Source organism: Anoplopoma fimbria, chromosome 20, assembly GCF_027596085.1.
Source record: "Anoplopoma fimbria isolate UVic2021 breed Golden Eagle Sablefish chromosome 20, Afim_UVic_2022, whole genome shotgun sequence".
NCBI lineage: Eukaryota > Metazoa > Chordata > Actinopteri > Perciformes > Anoplopomatidae > Anoplopoma > Anoplopoma fimbria.
This window is the reverse complement of record NC_072468.1, coordinates 10,501,048-10,518,955: the sequence shown is the minus strand read 5'-3', so window position 1 is coordinate 10,518,955 and position 17,908 is coordinate 10,501,048. Positions and strand designations below refer to the sequence as shown.

At 40.0% G+C, this 17,908-nt stretch overlaps 2 protein-coding genes across 4 annotated transcripts in view; one reads left to right on the top strand and one right to left on the bottom strand.

Annotated features, from left to right (window-relative positions):
• ano10a (anoctamin 10a) overlaps window positions 1–3,934 on the bottom strand; it is a 38,601-nt gene extending 34,667 nt beyond the window's left edge. The window contains exons 1-3 of one of the 2 annotated variants that reach the window (XM_054621468.1): window positions 3,853–3,934; window positions 2,908–2,959; window positions 2,136–2,293 (exon numbers count right to left, since the gene is read on the bottom strand). In XM_054621468.1, the coding sequence (XP_054477443.1) occupies window positions 2,136–2,271 (136 nt within the window). In that variant the 5' untranslated portion in view covers window positions 2,272–2,293; window positions 2,908–2,959; window positions 3,853–3,934. Of the gene's footprint in view, window positions 1–2,135; window positions 2,294–2,617; window positions 2,690–2,907; window positions 2,960–3,852 lie in introns of those variants that run through there. The other variant, XM_054621469.1, reaches the window with a different exon arrangement.
• Window positions 3,935–4,119: 185 nt separating this feature from the next.
• Window positions 4,120–15,642, top strand: abhd5a (abhydrolase domain containing 5a). 2 transcript variants are annotated; one of them, XM_054621311.1, is made up of 8 exons: window positions 4,120–4,160; window positions 4,626–4,706; window positions 6,604–6,689; window positions 7,281–7,656; window positions 9,909–10,063; window positions 10,629–10,740; window positions 10,872–11,058; window positions 13,360–15,642. In XM_054621311.1, the coding sequence occupies exons 1-8, from the start codon at window positions 4,126–4,128 to the stop codon at window positions 13,447–13,449; spliced, it is 1,122 nt and encodes a 373-aa protein (XP_054477286.1). In that variant the 5' UTR covers window positions 4,120–4,125; the 3' UTR covers window positions 13,450–15,642. The 2 variants fall into 2 exon arrangements, with proteins under 2 accessions (XP_054477286.1, XP_054477287.1); XM_054621312.1 differs by having other exon boundaries at window positions 4,131–4,220.
• Window positions 15,643–17,908: the final 2,266 nt, after the last annotated feature.

Sequence of the window (17,908 nt, the reverse complement as noted above, 5' to 3'; positions counted from 1 at the left end):
CTGAATACTTTCCGTACCCACTGTATATATATACACAGCGGGTAAAATAAGTATTGAACACATCACCATTTTTCTCAGTAAATATATTTCTAAAGGTGCTATTGACATGAACCTTTCACCAGATGTCGGTAACAACCCAAGTAATCCATACATACAAAGAAAACAAAACAAATAAGTTCAGAAATTAAGTTATGTGTAATAAAATGGAATGACACAGGGAAAAAGCATTGAACACATGAAGAAAGGGAGGTGCAAAAAGGCATGGAAAGCCAATATTTACTGAGAAAAATGGTGAAGTGTTCAATACTTATTTTACCCGCTGTATGTGTGTGGGTGCTTGATGTGCCGAATTGTGTTTTTTATTGCTTGTGACTTGTACGATACACTGACATGACCACAATCATTTTTTGCTGCCCTAAATATTGCACGTGTTAACATGTGTGACTTCTGAACCAGCTTGAAAGTTTTGGGGAAAAAAAGTCCAAATACACTCCACAGCTTCTGTTTGGGAACATTTTGGGTTTAAGCTGATAGATAGATAGATATAGATATACGGTACAAATGTATCATCTACTCTTACGTGTTTTGTTTTGACTTTAGTAGGAATTTGAAAAGGTTTTCTTATGTATCTATCTATCTATCTATCTATCTATCTATCTATCTATCTATCTATCTAGATAGAAAAGAGAACGCTAAGTCACAAAAGAAGAAGATAACTTTCAAAGTCGAACTCAGTCTACAGTGGGTACGGAAAGTATTCAGACCCCTTTAAATTTTTCACTCTTTGTTTCATTGCAGCCATTTGCTAAAATCAAAAAAGTTCATTTTTTTTTCGCATTAATATACACTCAGCAACTCATCTTGACAGAAAAAAACAGAAATGTAGAAATTTTTGCAAATTTATTAAAAAAGAAAAACTGAGATATCACATGGTCATAAGTATTCAGACCCTTTGCTGTGACACTCATATTTAACTCACATGCTGTCCATTTCTTCTGATCCTCCTTGAGATGGTTCTACTCCTTCATTGGAGTCCAGCTGTGTTTAATTAAACTGATTGGACTTTATTAGGAAAGGCACACAACTGTCTATATAAGACCTTACAGCTCACAGTGCATGTCAGAACAAATGAGAATCATGAGGTCGAAGGAACTGCCCAAGGAGCTCAGAGACAGAATTGTGGCAAGGCACAGATCTGGCCAAGGTTACAAAAGAATTTCTGCAGCACTCAAGGTTCCTAAGAGCACAGTGGCCTCCATAATCCTTAAATGGAAGAAGTATGGGATGACCAGAACTCTTCCTAGACCTGGCCGTCCAGCCAAACTGAGCAATCGTGGGAGAAGAGCCTTGGTGAGAGAGGTAAAGAAGAACCCAAAGATCACTGTGGCTGAGCTCCAGAGATGCAGTAGGGAGATGGGAGAAAGTTCCACAAAGTCAACTATCACTGCAGCCCTCCACCAGTCGGGGCTTTATGGCAGAGTGGCCCGACGGAAGCCTCTCCTCAGTGCAAGACATATGAAAGCCCGCATAGAGTTTGCCAAAAAACACATGGAGGACTCCCAAACTATGAGAAATAAGATTCTCTGGTCTGATGAGACCAAGATTGAACTTTTTGGCGTTAATTCTAAGCGGTATGTGTGGAGAAAACCAGGCACTGCTCATCACCTGCCCAATACAATCCCAACAGTGAAACATGGTGGTGGCAGCATCATGCTATGGGGGTGTTTTTCAGCTGCAGGGACAGGACGACTGGTTGCAATTGAAGGAAAGATGAATGCGGCCAAGTACAGAGATATCCTGGAAGAAAACCTCCTCCAGAGTGCTCAGGACCTCAGACTGGGCCGAAGGTTCACCTTCCAACAAGACAATGACCCATTTTAGCAAATGGCTGCAATGAAACAAAGGGTGAAAAATTGAAAGGGGTCTGAATACTTTTCGTACCCACTGTATATATGTACATTTTTCACACTTTTTATTCTAAGTTTTTATTTGCAAGTAGAGTCAATTTAGTATGTATGTATCTTAACTTGGAAGGGATGGGGGTTTAAAAGGGTGATGTCACCTTGAGCTTTACATATATTCAGAAAAGAATATCAAAAAGAAAGTAAGGAAAATAAACATTGCGACCGGCCAACCTCCATTCTGTTGTGTCGCCCGTATCCGGCTCAGCAACCAGGCGATGGCCTCCTCCTTTGTGTCCGAGGCCAACTCCACCACCACCAGATGAGTGAACCTGGAGCCCCCGCTGTCTGCTGACAGCCCCCCCAGCATCTTCCCCCTTCTCCCAGGACACCTGAGCGACAAGCGAACCGGACAAAATGTCCAATCAGAGAGGGGTTTTATATATCATTTATTTCTATTTATAAAATGTATGACATGCTATCTGAATGATGAACATATGACACAAAATAAAACAGTTTCAAGTAAAATTCTATACGTTGAAATAGTTTCCCAAGTTCCCTAAATGTCCTTCCACATTTCCAGCTTTGAAAACTCTTGTTTCAACATATTTTGGGTACAAGGGGGCGCTATTGTGGCCATTGTGTATCTCCCATGTAAACAGCCCACAGAGAACAGAACAGGAAAAAAATCAAAGTTAATATCGTGAAAATCTCACCTTTAGTTCTCACAAGGTGTGTCGAGAGCTGCACCAATATAACTATGATCTACTGCATGGGGTGAATGGTTTGAAACCACACCCAGACAGTGTGAAGGGAGAGCAACCTCCGGTTCACTGACAGAAACAGCTGACAGGGGAAGGGAGGGGCTGGTGTGGGAGCGACGCGTGTTAGTTACAGGACATTAGTGGAGAAAACGTAGCGTTGGAAAGCACAGACTGCTCCAGTAGAAGTTCGCAAAGTGACGCTGACTACAGACGACTCCAGAGCTAAATATCTCTGTACTCACCCGGATCTGTGTCTGTGAAGGAAATCAGCTCCGTTCTGGCCTCGAGGCTGATCTGTGAACAGTCAGATTAGATTTAGAAACAACATATGCCTCTGTGTAGTTTTTTATTCGGGGAGTCTGGAGACTAGCTGCGCCCAGCGGACTGGAGTCAAGAAGTTCCACGTCACAAGCGGCGCAGTCAGCTTCAGCCACAAATATCCGGCTTAATTAACTTAAGCTAACAATCTATCTACAGATCAATGGGCGTCCTGAAATAGCACCTATTTCCAGTGTTACAAACTGATTTTTACAGAGAAATACATATTTTGGTTTCCCATGATCACACTGGCTACAACTGTAACGACTTAACGAAAGATGAGGAATTGTTTAGGTTTGATTGTAATGATTTTTTTCACGCACTGATTCAACACACATTTTGGAAAGCACAGGTGGAAGCAATAATCACAATCATTGTGCCACTTTTCAGTGAGATGGACAACTATATATGCACTGGAGACATATGTCATTTATGAAATGTAATCAATAACACCTGTGCTTTTTCATGCCAACATCAGTCAAACCAATGTTTAAATGATGCTGATTATATTATAACCTCCTTGAATCACACTGTAGCTTATATGGTTTATATAAATTATTATCTTCAATTAAATAAATACAAAGCCTGTGTTTTTTCCTAGCTAGATAGGCCGTCATTACTTATATATTTTTTTGTTACATTGGAACATATTAAAAACGGGAGTACATTTATTCGTGTTTGTTCAGCTATCAATGACTTTGAAACCTTAGCCTAGTACTTAATTGAACGGCCATTGGGAAGTGCTTATTTGAAGCAGGCATGACAATCACTGCTTCACACATAACTTGTACATTAACCAAAAGATGTCAGCGCAAACCAAATAATCCATGTTACGTTGAAGATAGTCTTGCATATAACTCGCAACTTACCAGCTCCTCTCCTCTGCTGAGCAGCAGCAGTGTTTAGGAAAGCCACTTCCGCAGTGCCTCACGCTCTGAGGCTGGGAGGCGCTCGTTTTGTGTTACAGTGTGAGAATAAAGGCGCCGCGGTGGGCGGGGACAGAGGCGCCATGCACGTCGTGGTATTGAATTGTGGGAAGGCACCGCTCGGTGGAGTTTACCTCAAACTACAAAACAAACGTCTTAGATCATATCTAGTCTACGTCAGGGTCGCTCGCGCCCTGTGACCGCGAGAGTTTCAGTATGGCCGAGCAAGCGGTGACAGCGGCGAGCAGCGGGTGAGTGTTTTCCTCCAACCCCTGTTTGTAAAGTACCCAAAGTACAGGACGCTATATTCAGTAAGTCATATGTAAAAATCTGTGATGTGAGTCTGTGTGATACCGGGGAACACCTGCGTGTTGTTGTCATACACCTTCAAAGTTAAATAAGTTGTTAAAAGTCAGGGAAGTTCAGGTAAACACCACGCATCCAGTTAGTTACACGGTAATGCGAAGTGTATTCATGACACTAAAGAACAAACATGTTGTCAGATAGAACAGGTTTTGGACGTCCTGTGTCGAAGAGACCTCGAAGTTACCAGAGTAACTTCACACTTGGACGTTTGTATCCGCCACCAATGACGGTTTAGAAAGGTGTAACGTAATTTACCACAGCGACACAGTAACCATTATCTCATCGGCCACTCAGTGTCCTTTGCCCTCCCCACCTCATCAACTTTTTCTTTCATTTCGTTCCGGCTACAGGGTTGTCCAGAGAATGATGTCTGTTGTTGGTGCCAACAGTCTGGCCAGCAGTGTGTGGGGCTACGTGGACAGCACAATAAAGTAAGTTTATTTTTATTTTTTTACATTACGAGGCAGACCCGGCAGCCATGTGGTGTAGCCCCCTTAAATCACAAGACTGATTAAGATGCAGTTTGCACTCAGACGTGTGTTGTTGTTGTTGTTGTTGTTGTTGTTGCCTCACTTTGTGGTCCAATATGCAACCTATACAAGTGGTGCTTCACACATAATGAGAATGGACTTTTCAGTGAAGTAGGACACTAGCAGGTAAACATTTTATTTAATGGGAGACATTTTAAGATAAGATAAGATAATCCTTTATTAGTCACGCAGTTGGGAAATTTGCAGGCTTACAACAGCGTAGAGTAAAGTGCACACAAGAGACATAGTAGAAGAAGACAAGATAAAAAATGAAAAATAAAATAAAACAGTATTATAAATAAGCAATAAAAAAAACAGTAGAAAAACAACAATAACTGAAATATTATATTTACAGACAGAGAAAAAAAACAACAACTATTTTAACTATTTTTAACTTTTTTTAACTATTATTGCACAGTGTAATGTGTAATGTATTGCACAGGATTTTTATTGTCATGTTATTATTGTCATGTGGTCATGTGGTCTGCTGGGAGCAGAGTTGGTTGTGCAGCCTGACAGCAGCAGGAAGGAAGGACCTGCGGTACCTCTCCTTCACACACCTCTCCTTCACACTTCACACACATTGTAGATGTTATTTGAATAGTTTTTAATGAGTTATCAATGAGTTGTTGTTTTTTGTGAGAAATAAATATATCAGACACAAAAGGTTATAAAGGATGCACAGTTTTTATTATCTCCGCCAGGCGTAACATGGTAGGGAGATCATGCGACTCGCGTGTATGTGCATGTCTGTATCTCTATGACTGTCCACGGCTTACCATACATACCGCTGGGCCCATCAGCCTAATATTTTCTGTGCTCATTTATGACTGTATGCTCAAGGATTTCTCATAGATGCGCAAATTCACCATTAATTGACTGTTTTAATAGTCATTGACTGCCAAATCCTCACTCCTCCTAACCGGCTTGTAGGGGCAGCAAGTCCATGGCATCCATAGAAAAGTTTGGTCTCATTTTGAACAGGAGTATCATCAGATTAATAAACAAGAGTGCACATTTCTAGATGAAACTGTTTGTATATGGGGTTTGTGGTGCTGCCAAATTCGATTGCGTTACACTGACAGGTGTTTACTAATATTTTGTCCATCCCATTATAGGAAGACAAAATATTACAATAGCCTCTCAACTAACAACTGTAATGGTCGTGGTGTTGCGGCACATCTAATCTACCGACACAATTCTGCACATAAAGAACAATAATTTTACAACGTCAAACAAGCCAATACACGAAAAAATAACGTTTGTAGAGTGTGGACTGGAGAAAATAGAGTCACGTATGAGCAGTGTCAGAATCTGGCGGCCTTCCTGTTTGAACTTCTGCTATTTTATTCATCTATTTCCTCTGCAGAGATTTATTTTGACAGGGATTTCAAAACTCTGCAGCTAAATTAACTAGGAATATAAAAAGAACATTCTTTTTTTATTTTACTCACTTCATGAAATAGATAATAATCAGTGTTTTTGTCACAGCTTTGCTCTCCCTAATGTCCTTTCCCCTAAACCACACTGTGCCAACAGAGCCTGCCTATGAAGGGGAGTACCCTCTGCTTTAGCACACCGATCAGCTGATGGAGAGATGATCCCACACAGCTGACCAGAGCAGATCGCTGAATGCTAACATTCAATCCTCATGGATGCTCTTTTTAATATACTTTTGAACTTGTGCTTTATGATGTTATATATCTCGGATTCGGTCTAAATCCTTTAAGCTATTGTCAGACTACAGTGAAACCATGAACCTGGTGATTAAAGTTGAGGTTTTTTATTGTCTGCGTAGGTGGTGCTGGATCCCCAACTGGCTGCCGTCATGGTGTCCCACCTCTCAGATCCAGCTGCAGACTGCAGAGGACATGATGCTGAGATGTAAGGATCAGCTTCTCTGACTCTTAGTTTCCACATATGCCTGTCAAAAAGTAGGAGCTTTATTCATTAAAAGAGTAATGATTGTATGATAGAGCTTAATTTGTACTGTAAACTTTTTTTGTACTTACTGAATTGTTACATGGTTGACCATTTCGGCAGAGACAAGAGTGTGTCACAACTGTAGTTGTGTTGGGAGTGTTTGGGCTGGGAGGATCTATTAACATTCATGTTTTCAACAATCCTTGAAAACTCTAACTTCCAAAAAGGGTTCTTTGGCTGAAGTAGGATGTCAGCCATTCAGGAAAAACCCTTTTGGAAACCTTTTTCTCTCATGGGCTTGAATATACAACATGAACTGTGGTCTGGGACAGGTCGTGTGCAAAACCATTATATTAAAACAAGATGCCACAAAAGTGATATTAAAACAAGATGCCACAAAAATTTGTCAAATCGACAAACGAGCATAAAGAAACACAAATGACAAGAGTGACAAGAGTGAGACCTGTTTTGACCTGTTCAATTTCTTAATCAGACAAACTATTCATTTCATTTCACTTCCCTCTCATTCCCTACTCTTTGCTTTCTTTTCAGGTGTCGAAAGCCCTTTCTCCAAACAGCACATCTCCGTCTCCAACGGCAACCTGCTGTGGACCCTGACATTGAACGGTGACCCCGTCAAAGACAAAACCCCCATGGTCCTGCTCCACGGGTTCGGTGGTGGCGTGGGCCTTTGGGCTCAGAACCTGGACGCGCTCTCCAAGCGTTGGCCCGTCTTCGCCTTGGACCTGCTGGGCTTCGGACAGAGCAGCAGGCCCCATTTCTCCACGGACCCCTGCGAGGCAGAGGACCAGTTTGTGGAGTCTATAGAGCAGTGGAGGGCCAAAGTGGGTCTGGAGTCCATGATACTGCTGGGACACAACCTGGGAGGATTCCTGGCTGTGTCATACTCTATCAAATACCCTGACAGGTGGGTGCAGATTATGGGATTTCTCTTATCCTAACGTTGGGTTGGGGTTGTTTTTCATTGAAAAGGGATCTTTTATTCTTCGGTGCTGATCTTGTTGATAGGAGGCGCATTTGGTGTGATAAGAGTTACACCGAGGGGCAAGCAACAGTGTAGTTCAATTTGAAACATTTATGATGGAGATTGAGTGGTGGAGGACGGCAAAGTTTTTGTAACATATCAATTTATGATCAGAATATTGACATGACTTCAAGCTGGGTTGTTTGATTAGATTCACTTTACAGGTGAGAATATTTTATTGGACCATTTGATTATTTGCTCATTAAATTAATTGTTAGATGCATGGGTGGGTGATAGAGACAAAATGAATGTAACAGAAAATATAAACATGCACAGTTCCATAACAACGGAGCATATGAGAATATAAAAGGTGTTGCTAGTAGTGATGAAGCTGCAGAGAATTTGGTTCCAGCCCAAAGTTAACGCAGGTTTAATCTGCTAAAGAAGGCCCTGTGATACGGTCAAAAGTCCTACGATAAGTGAGTAAGTGGACCTTGAGTGGAGATTGTTTTGACCAGAGACCAAAATCATAATAAAGAAGAATGATCCTTTAATCAAGGCTTAAAGAAAAAAGAAGCAGACCCTGCCCATAGGGATAAAACACGACTCTAACTAGAATAATGGTTCTGCCTTTTAGTGTTAACATGACTGTAGCCGTACATGCCAGCATGTGTACAGGATGTAGTTGTAGCAGTGTGCCTGGAGGTGCTGGCGGCCTGCGATAACAGCAGTTTCCTCCGAGCCTCTCTCCTCCCACTAGACTGTATCTCTCCCGAATCATCTCCAGCTCTAAGCTTCCAGCAGGCGCCCTGGCTCTCCTCTAGGGACGTCTGATAAAATGTCCTCAATCTCTTATCGCCCTCCTTCATCAGTAATGCTAAAAAATAAAATCCCTCTTCCTGTCCTCTTATTGTTATCTCAGTGTTCAAATAGCCTTTTCGTTCACTCTGGGACGCACTGTGTGTCCCTATTAAGGCTGAACTGTGCTCATTGTTCATGCTGTGGCCCCAAAGACTGAGTTTGGTGTTGACTTAAAGGACAACATGATAGCTTACAAATTGAGGGCCCACAGATAATTTGTACTGTGTGTGATGTTCAACCATGTCATGCAGTTGGCACAGATTTTGTATTATTTGTGACCCTTGGGCAGTGTGCCCTTTAAACCGTAAATAAGAAGTCACAATGAGTCAACCATTGGTTTGTGGTTTTGAAGCCTTAAGTTCGCCTTTTTTTTGGCCGTCACCATCTTGTCTTTTTGGAACCAACAGTGACACAGGAAGGTTCAACCAAAATGTCACAATTAACTTTCACTGTGAAAGGCTTAAATGTCAAAGACAACTCCAAGACTAGATAGGACTGTGGTAGCAACCATATGGTCTATTTGACTCTATATGGACCATAAACTCATGTTTGCAATGTTTAATGAGTTATTAAATCAAGTGAGAACTAGAGTCATTTTCTCATAGACTTCTATACAATCAGACTTCTTTTTTGCAACCAGAGGAGTCGCCCCCTGATGGCCGTTAGAAAGAATGCAAGTTTAAGGCATTACTGCATTGGCTTGACTTTTTCAGACCCAGATAGCATTGTATTCACCAAAGTAATTGCTAAGCACCATCATTTTAGGCAAATGGTCTAAACCACTTTACCTGGAGGTAAAATTGAAAATGGTGATGCGAACAACATTAGAAAACCAGCCTGTTCTCACTCCCAACTCATCAAATAAGTTTGCTGGGTCAGTGGCCCTAAAGTCCTCATAGGGAGGAGGTCAGGGTGGATGGATGGGTCAAAAACACCATACCTTCACCCATGCTATTTTTCTGGTTTGCCCCAAACGATGTAGTCATCTTGGAAGCGTAATGCCCACCCTTCAGTTCCATGACATTTGTTTGTTGTTCATAATTGTATAATAATACAATAATAACAGTGGCATTATGTAAACAAGAAATTCTGCAAATGAATGAATATTTGGTCATAATTAGGTCTGATGTTGGTTAAAATCTCAGTGAAAGTAAAGAATTATATGAATATATAATTGTTTGGCAGTTTTTTGACGCAGACATTTATGTCCTCCAAGGACATCAGAGCCACCTTTTTTTTAATGAAAGGCACAACTTTTAAATCATGTTGTAGATCTTGAAATAACCCAAATATCAGGTGAACGTGTGTTTCATTTCTATGTCTCCGGCCTACAGAGTAAAGCACATAGTGTTGGTGGAGCCCTGGGGTTTCCCTGAGCAACCTGACACAGTGGAGGCAGACCGTCCCATCCCGGTGTGGATCAAAGCACTCGGGGCCATGTTCAGTCCCTTCAACCCGCTGGCTGGCCTGAGACTGGTTGGACCACTCGGTAAATCAATGAGATTAGATGGAGCCCTTAATGATCTGCAGTGGCTGCAGCACTAACAGGATACAGGAGGGAAAAAATGGGGCTAGCCAAGTAAGAGTAGAGCATAATAGAGCTGACTAATAAACCATATACCTAAAGTAGGAAAGTTAGAAGAATATGAATGCAGTGTATTAAAAAGAGTAGCAGATCATCTGTAGCATACAGAGATGAAATATGAAAATATATGCAGTGCGAATGCATTAAATGAATGAATAATAATGTGATTATATTGTTGAATCGAGGCTCTGTAAAGATGACAGAGGGCATTGTTAAAATGGTTTGCTAATGGTATTGTAGCTCTGAGTATTTTTTAAGATATACATTTTTTTCCTAATACACAGAATGTAGTTCAAATACTAACTAAAACTAGTCAGATTTAACACTTTGAGTCGAAATCAAGTGAAAGCGTTGTTCCTTTAGTGCCCTCCGACCTTCTTTTTGTCAAATGTAATGAAGCAGCCTTAGTCTCTTAATGGCTACATGCTTGGTTTTGACCCTTGGGCGTTCCCTCTATGACCCCTCGCAGGACCCACTCTGGTCCAGACTCTGAGGCCCGACTTCAAGAAGAAGTTCTCCACCATGTTCGCTGACAACACGGCGACAGAGTACATCTACCACCTGAACGTGCAAACCCCCAGGTCCGTCCTCGTCACCGCTGCTTTCTGAATAACTGCGTATGAAAGCAATTTGTTCTTCACTCTTGTCCCAGTCATTGTTTAACGCTATCGTCATGCTTGAGTTAGTTCTTCTTCTTCTCCTACCGTCACAGTGGGGAAACAGCCTTTAAAAAAATGACCGTTAACTTTGGCTGGGCTGCGAGACCGATGCTGCCGAGGATGGACCAGCTTCAGCCCAAGATCCCCATCACCATCATCTACGGATCCCGATCCAGCATAGATAGCAACTCATGCAGCACCATCAAAGAGATAAGGCCTCAGTCTCATGTGAAGATCATAGTAAGTTTAGAGAGAGGGGGAGTGAAAGCATGCACTGTTACCATCCATCCATCCATCCATTTCCTGCACTGTTACCTATTATTTTATTTTTATTCTGCGTATTTATTTTTATTCTGTTGGTGGATGGTCATCTGCAAGGTCCTGGTTATTACTTGGGGGAAACAGATGGAATTTATCAGACATCATAGAAGGTAAATTAGTTTCCCAGTGTTTCCAGGGAAACCAAAACGTGGTTTTGATCCTAAGAATATCATATGTACTGAAACAAAGAGGCCTTCAGCTAACCTCACTCTCACTCACACGTAACTGCCACAGACCTACTGGACTGTTGTCAGACTGTAAATCACTATTATTGCCTTTTTCAGCTTTTTACATTTCAGTTCAGCTGTGTGTCAAAACATTGTTTAGCTCCTGTTCCCTAAAGGGGAGCTACACCTATGATATTTATTTTTTTTAATTTGTATTCATCTGTTTTATCCTTAAAGTCTCCCAAATCAAAAAACTGGAGGGCTAAAACTCAAATTAGTGATGTCATCATGCTGCTAAATAGATAATGAATTGGGAACGTTTTTAAAATAAGTCTCCTATTCATTGTCTATGGAGTTGCTCCACACTTTATACCTGATGAGGTATGTAAGATATGTTTGCGTCTAAAAACCACTTGACAACAAGAAGATCAAATTAGTCTCTACAGATGGCATTGTATTGTGAGTCATTTTAAGAATTATTTTACTTAAATGTAACATCACAAAATCAGTTAATTTAGTAATTAACTAATTATTTTTAAAATTATGTTAATCCTTATATTGTTAATAATGTCACATGTGGTGAGAAATGTGGCCAAAATATTTTTTTTATCATAGGTGCACTTCCTGGATTACTGCTGAGCCTTCATTTGTCTCTTATGGTCTTCATCAACAAAAAGAGATGCTCAGTTGTCCTCATGTGACAGTGAAACAAAAGTGGTCATTTATTATCCTTTTTAACTAGGAAATGCGTTGAGGTACAGATCTCATTTACAAAATAGAAATAAAAAAATAAAGGCAAAGGTATCGGTACCAAGAAACACAAGCAAGAGACTTTGATGAAAATGGCAATAAATTGTAAAAATAATAAAACCTTATGAGTAAATAAAGCAATTACAATGTAAAAACAAATTAATCAGCAAAAACAAGAGCAGCTGGAAGTGAAATGGGATAATTATGAAAATTTGAATTGCCCTAAGGATAAAAATGAGCTTAAGATTGTTCTGCATGTTATTACAAGTTGCACAATGAGAAAAACTGGATTTGCCAAGCTCAGTAAAAAAAAACTGGCACCTGCAGCCCAGAGTCTGTTATCCTTACAGAGAGAAAGAGAGACACTAAAGAAAGTATTATAATTATCACCAGTCATAAACTTTAACGCAGAGGGATAACCAGCATCCAAGGGCTTCAGAGTCGCAGCTGAATCATCCATGTATAAAATGACATTCCTATAGAGGAAACCGTTTTTTCCACTATCAGCTTTGGTAAAATGACAACAAATCAAAAACTATAGAAAGAAGAAGACAAGATATACACTGTATAAAATGAAAGGGGCATTGCTAAGATGCAAAACATAATGTTCTTAAAAAAGAAATCAATGATTATCCAATTTCCATTTATTTTCTTTGACCCCCAAATAAGAATTTGGTCTGCAATATATTTTCCCCACAAACAAGCTGTTTCCAATCTCATGTGATACTACTGCATAAGAAACCTTCATCATACACACTCTCACTAGAGTGTTAATGACTATCATATAGGCTTATGAAGCTAACTGTAGTGTCCATTGTTGTAATATAGTGCTGCAGGAATGAGTCCTGAAACCCTGAAATGAGTCAGCATTTTTGCACTTCCATCTCCTTCGTCTAGAAGTCGGTGGGTTTTTTAACAGGTTTGTGGTTGGATGCCTGAAAGGACGCCTGTGGTTAACACAAGCTGAAGAGATTTTAATGAGACTACAACTACACATCACTAGAACACTAGTCCTCCTTTAGCTTGGTGGTTGAAACATGAAGTAACGCGACTGAGGTGTAGTTTGTTTATGCAGTACATTAGTCAGCTTTTTACTTCTGCCGATTGCATTCACGCCTCTAAAATCATAACAGTGGTGTTCATTTGTGAAGATTATCTTGCTGAACAGTATCATAAACTTATTTTCTACAATAATACAAAATCCAATGTTTTTTACTAGAGATGTTTTAAAATGTCTCTCCATCTTCTGTTTTGTTAGCAGTAAAAACCCTCTCTTTGTATATTTCCTCCTGTCTTTAATCAGGTCATCCGTGGAGCCGGACACTACGTGTACGCTGACCAGCCGGAGGACTTCAACCACAGAGTCTTGCAAGCGTGTGAAGAAGTGGACTGAAGCGGAGACGGACCTTGGCTACTGAACTCTGGAGAAAAAGGGGAGCACCAATAACAGACTTATCTTCAGCAGGAAACACAGGATTCCTCTTCCTCACAGCAGGAATATTTTGATATCATGGGAAAACACTTCAAGTGTGAATAGACACCTAGACGTCTGCATGTTTTTGTGAGGAAACACAATGAGAATATTTTAGGAGAGCAATTTTTAATATGATATAATGATATTATGTTTAGTCACATCTTAAATGATATCAAACTGAAACATTCAAGAAAGCTCAGTTACGGTGTCGTGTGTTTCCTATTTCCTGTATAGAGCTCAACCTGCGGTTTGTGGTTTCTCCATATGAGTCTGATGTTGACAGGAAACGCTCTCTTTAGTACATTACGGCATCAGCAGTGTTCCTTTCTAACTTGAAAGGTAATTTAAATTGCATTAATCCTGAATGTGAACCCGGATCAGCTCTATTCTATGGCAGGGATGGTAAATTGAGATCTGCGAACATCTTAAATCCTTGCGAATGCTTATTTTAATGCTCAGTAGAAGCTTAGTTTTTTGTATTTTAAGGTGCCATTGATTTACTGCTAAGCAGCTGATCCACACAGTATAATTGTAACAACGGTCTAAACAGTACTAACCCTGAATAGTATTGTTAACACTAATACTCTTACCTAGATAAAGGTTAAGCCTGAAAATAATAATTTGATGCATTTAGAGAAATGCAAATTGAAGTTGCTTCTTAATGCTAAACTCAACTGGAGCCCCTGATGAGCATATAATGCTCAGATGCATGATATCCACCTACACTCTCTCTGCTAATGTCATCTCCCCTACTTTGCTGGCAGCAACCTCTGGTTCAGAAAAACAAAGCCAAAAAATACTCAGAGGTTGCATTCTCTGTAATGACCATCAGGGGCGACTTCTCTGGTTGCAAAAATAGTCAGGTTGTATAGAACTCTATGAGAAAATGACCCTACTTCTTTCTTGATTTATTACCTCAGTAAACATTGTAAACATGAGTTTATGGTCTCAATGTCTAGTTTTAAAGTCTTATTCAATACAGCATGATGTTGATTTAGTAAATGATGGTCCATTTATAGTCAAATAGACCATAAAGTGGAGTATGCTTTAGGGCGGGGCTGCCTTAAACTTTGAACTGTTTTCAGTTCATGAAGGTTAATTGCAACATTTTGGTCTGCTTAAAATGTTTTATTCAGCATTCAGTTGTACTTAACCCACCCCCATCTTGTTTCACTTCCGGAGCCCAAAATGCCAACCTCAAGGCTTCAAAATGGTGGTTTGCAAACCAATGGGTGATGTCACTGTTACTCCTAGTCCTATTATTATATACAGTCTATTAGCTTGACAAGACTTCTACTGTCTATAAAGAACACTGCTGTGTCTTGAAACAAAACAAAAACAACAAAGAAAATTAATTTGTGGGTTGTGTTTTAAAGCTGGATAATAGTAATTTGTGTTTTAACAAATGTCATGTGATTTAAAAAATATAAAACAAAACCTAGAAGTACAAGATGTCGTCTGTGGCTGTGGAGAAACTTTTTGAAGTATGGTGATTTAATCAGGGTAATCTAAGTTTGGGCATGTACACATCAAATTTCCAGCAGTTTAGTTGAGCTGCATTTTGGGAAGTGTACGATCCTGTGATTTTAGACCCATACTGTGGACTAGAAGTCAGTATTCTTGACCTCTGAAGTATTGGTTTTGACCAAAGTCTCTCTCAAGTCACCTAATTTATTAAAGTGCAATAATGGTAATTGCCATGTTTTAATGCCATAAAAATAATCTACGTGTTAAAGAAACCAGTGGAAAGTCTGCTAAACCTCTTTATAGGTTTAAATGAATCTCATGCCTGTGTACCTCTTCTGGTGCTACTTTAGAAAGAATACATTAAGTTGAACATAGCTGATTGTCTAATCGAAATGCTGTAACGTAATCTGCATCTACAATATTAAAGGCAGAAACTCTTAGAGTTTTAAGAAGGGGTAGGAAGGAAGTCACTTCAATGCAAAGTCATGTCTGCACAGTATCGTTATCTTTTGTCACAGGGAAATATGTCTTTGAGTTTCTTGAATCAGTCATAAAAATAAAATTGCGCATTTTATATTGCTTCCAAAAAATGTCCCTCATGCGATATTTCTAAATCTATACAAAAATAAAACATTGCCTATGATACTTGTTCTCCTGCTGCTTTGTCTTCTGTCACATTGTGAACAATGAAGGTCTAATTTGAATCTATAGTTTTTATATCATTTCAGCCTCTTTGCCAGTGAGAGAAACAATCCCAAAGCATTTGTGTTCTCTGTAGTTTCCCCTCACGGCCACTAGAGAGCACTCATATGTAAATGAGGAGACGTGGAGCTTGTGTAAAAATGTCACACACACCCTCTGCTGCGCCAATATCTCTGCTCATTTCCACCTTTTTTATCTCATTAGCAGAGAGAAAGCAGTCTGAAACTGACAAGAGGCATGTTTTCCACATTGCCAATCACCAAAAGGTTGTCTGAGGACAGAGGAGGACACAGAAGTAAATGGACTGAGGATATGAGGTTTTACATAGCTCCCCCCTCCCCTTTCCATCCTTTGGATCCAAACTCAACATTAACACAGACATGTAAAAAAGACATCCTATCTGCCTTGATTCTCTCCGCTCTTTGATCGATACAGGGGAAATATGCAAGCTCATGTAAAAGATTTTCCAAAAGTCACGTGGACGGAAGGCTGATTGTCCCACTCAGCTGCAGATTTAGTAGCTGTTGATTAAGCCTGGAAACAGAAGGACATTTCTTTCACTTAATTAAGGAACTTCTTCAGGACTTAAAGCATTTTTATAAGAATATTACATAATGCAATTAGCTTGGAGCACACCTCGGGATGCGCACTGGAAAAGCTACAGCAATGCCATCATTACCCTAACATGAGACCATTAAACACATTGTGGTGGGGTCACCACGGATCCCTGAGTCACTCCACTGACTGAGAGCGTCTCACTGAAATGAATCACAGCATTGATTACGGGAATAACAGTTTTCAAACTCTCATCCAGGTTGGCCGCTGGTCTTCTGTAGATATCGAGGGATTCTGTTTACGGAGGCACAGCAGCGATTTTATGTGAATACTGGAGGGAGTGCTGCAGTTCCAGTCTGTTTTTGCTGTGTCATGCCTAGAAGGCTTGTCCAGCGGACAGCTGTCAAACAGCTTCCGTTTCATGCAGTTCTATATCATGTCAAGACTTTCTCCACCACACGTGTTCTATATGTACGAGGGCTGGCCACGCCCCCAGGAAGAGCACTGGGAAAATTTTACACAGTGACCAAACAGTGGAAACCCAATTATCAGGCTCCATGCAAACAATTAAATATATTTATATTCTATTCAGATATCAATGTCAACATATGACAAATGTGAAAAATCAAACATGAAGCAGATGTTGCCATAGTTGCATAGTATGCAGTGTGTTACATATGTAAGACATATACTTCAACAACTAATTTTGTTCATCATCCCCTAGAAATATGTAGTCACACCCATTGCCAGCCCAGCATCATGGCAGGTCACCACATAGTCACAAAAATGCAATCTATTGGTTTTGTGTACATGGACACATATTGTCTGGTTTTTTTTGTGTCACCAATGGAAAGTCAATCAGGAGGATTTTTCGTGGTTACCAAACAAATTCATTGTATCCACAAGACTACACAACAGTAAGAGCAAGGGATATAGTTTTTAATATCCAAAAAGACCACTTCTGGTAGGAGGAGGGGAGGTGAATGGTTCCAACAAGCACAGGACCTTTAACCACGAGACCAGGGTTCGACACCACGTTGGGTTTAATGGATTGTGGTTTTGTTGCCTAAACGTTTGTGACAGTTACCCAAAACCTAATTAAGCGGTTGTGTTGCCTCAACCTAACGTTCTTTTTAGTGCCTAAACCTAACCGTACGTAGTTATTTTAAGCCCAACCATAATGTTTTTATTTTACAAAGCAGTTTTGTAGCCTAAACCTTACTTTTTTCTTTAATGAAATGTAAATGTTTGAGTTCCCTCCGGTAAACAGTTACACAGTGTATATGTCTAGGGCTTTTATTGTGAAAGGTACAAACACAATAAATATGCTGCATCTGGTATGTATTTGAAAGGAGTAATAACGTTTTTTTCCTCTCGGTTTGGACTACGGAGCCTTCCTGTCGTTTAACAGCATTAACTATAACAGCCCGTAATATCTGCATTCTGTGCGTAAGTAGTCATGGTTCATAGTTCAATAAATATATATTGTTGTGCAAATGAATGCAAGAAAAAAAAACAGGACACAGGACAAATGGTTGTTGGTCATAACAGTAGCATATTTTCTCAAGGTACAAGCATCAATTTCTGGGTGTAATGAGTAAGTATATCAAGTAATTCTATTTTTGAAAAGACGTTGAAAATACAGAGGGATTTT

Coding starts and splice junctions, on each gene's coding strand:
- abhd5a (XM_054621311.1), top strand. CDS start 4,126: ATGGCCGAGCAAGCGGTGACAGCGGCGAGCAGCGG. Junction 4,161..4,625: donor GTGACAGCGGCGAGCAGCGG/GTGAGTGTTTTC, acceptor TTCCGGCTACAG/GGTTGTCCAGAGAATGATGT. Junction 6,690..7,280: donor AGAGGACATGATGCTGAGAT/GTAAGGATCAGC, acceptor CTTTCTTTTCAG/GTGTCGAAAGCCCTTTCTCC.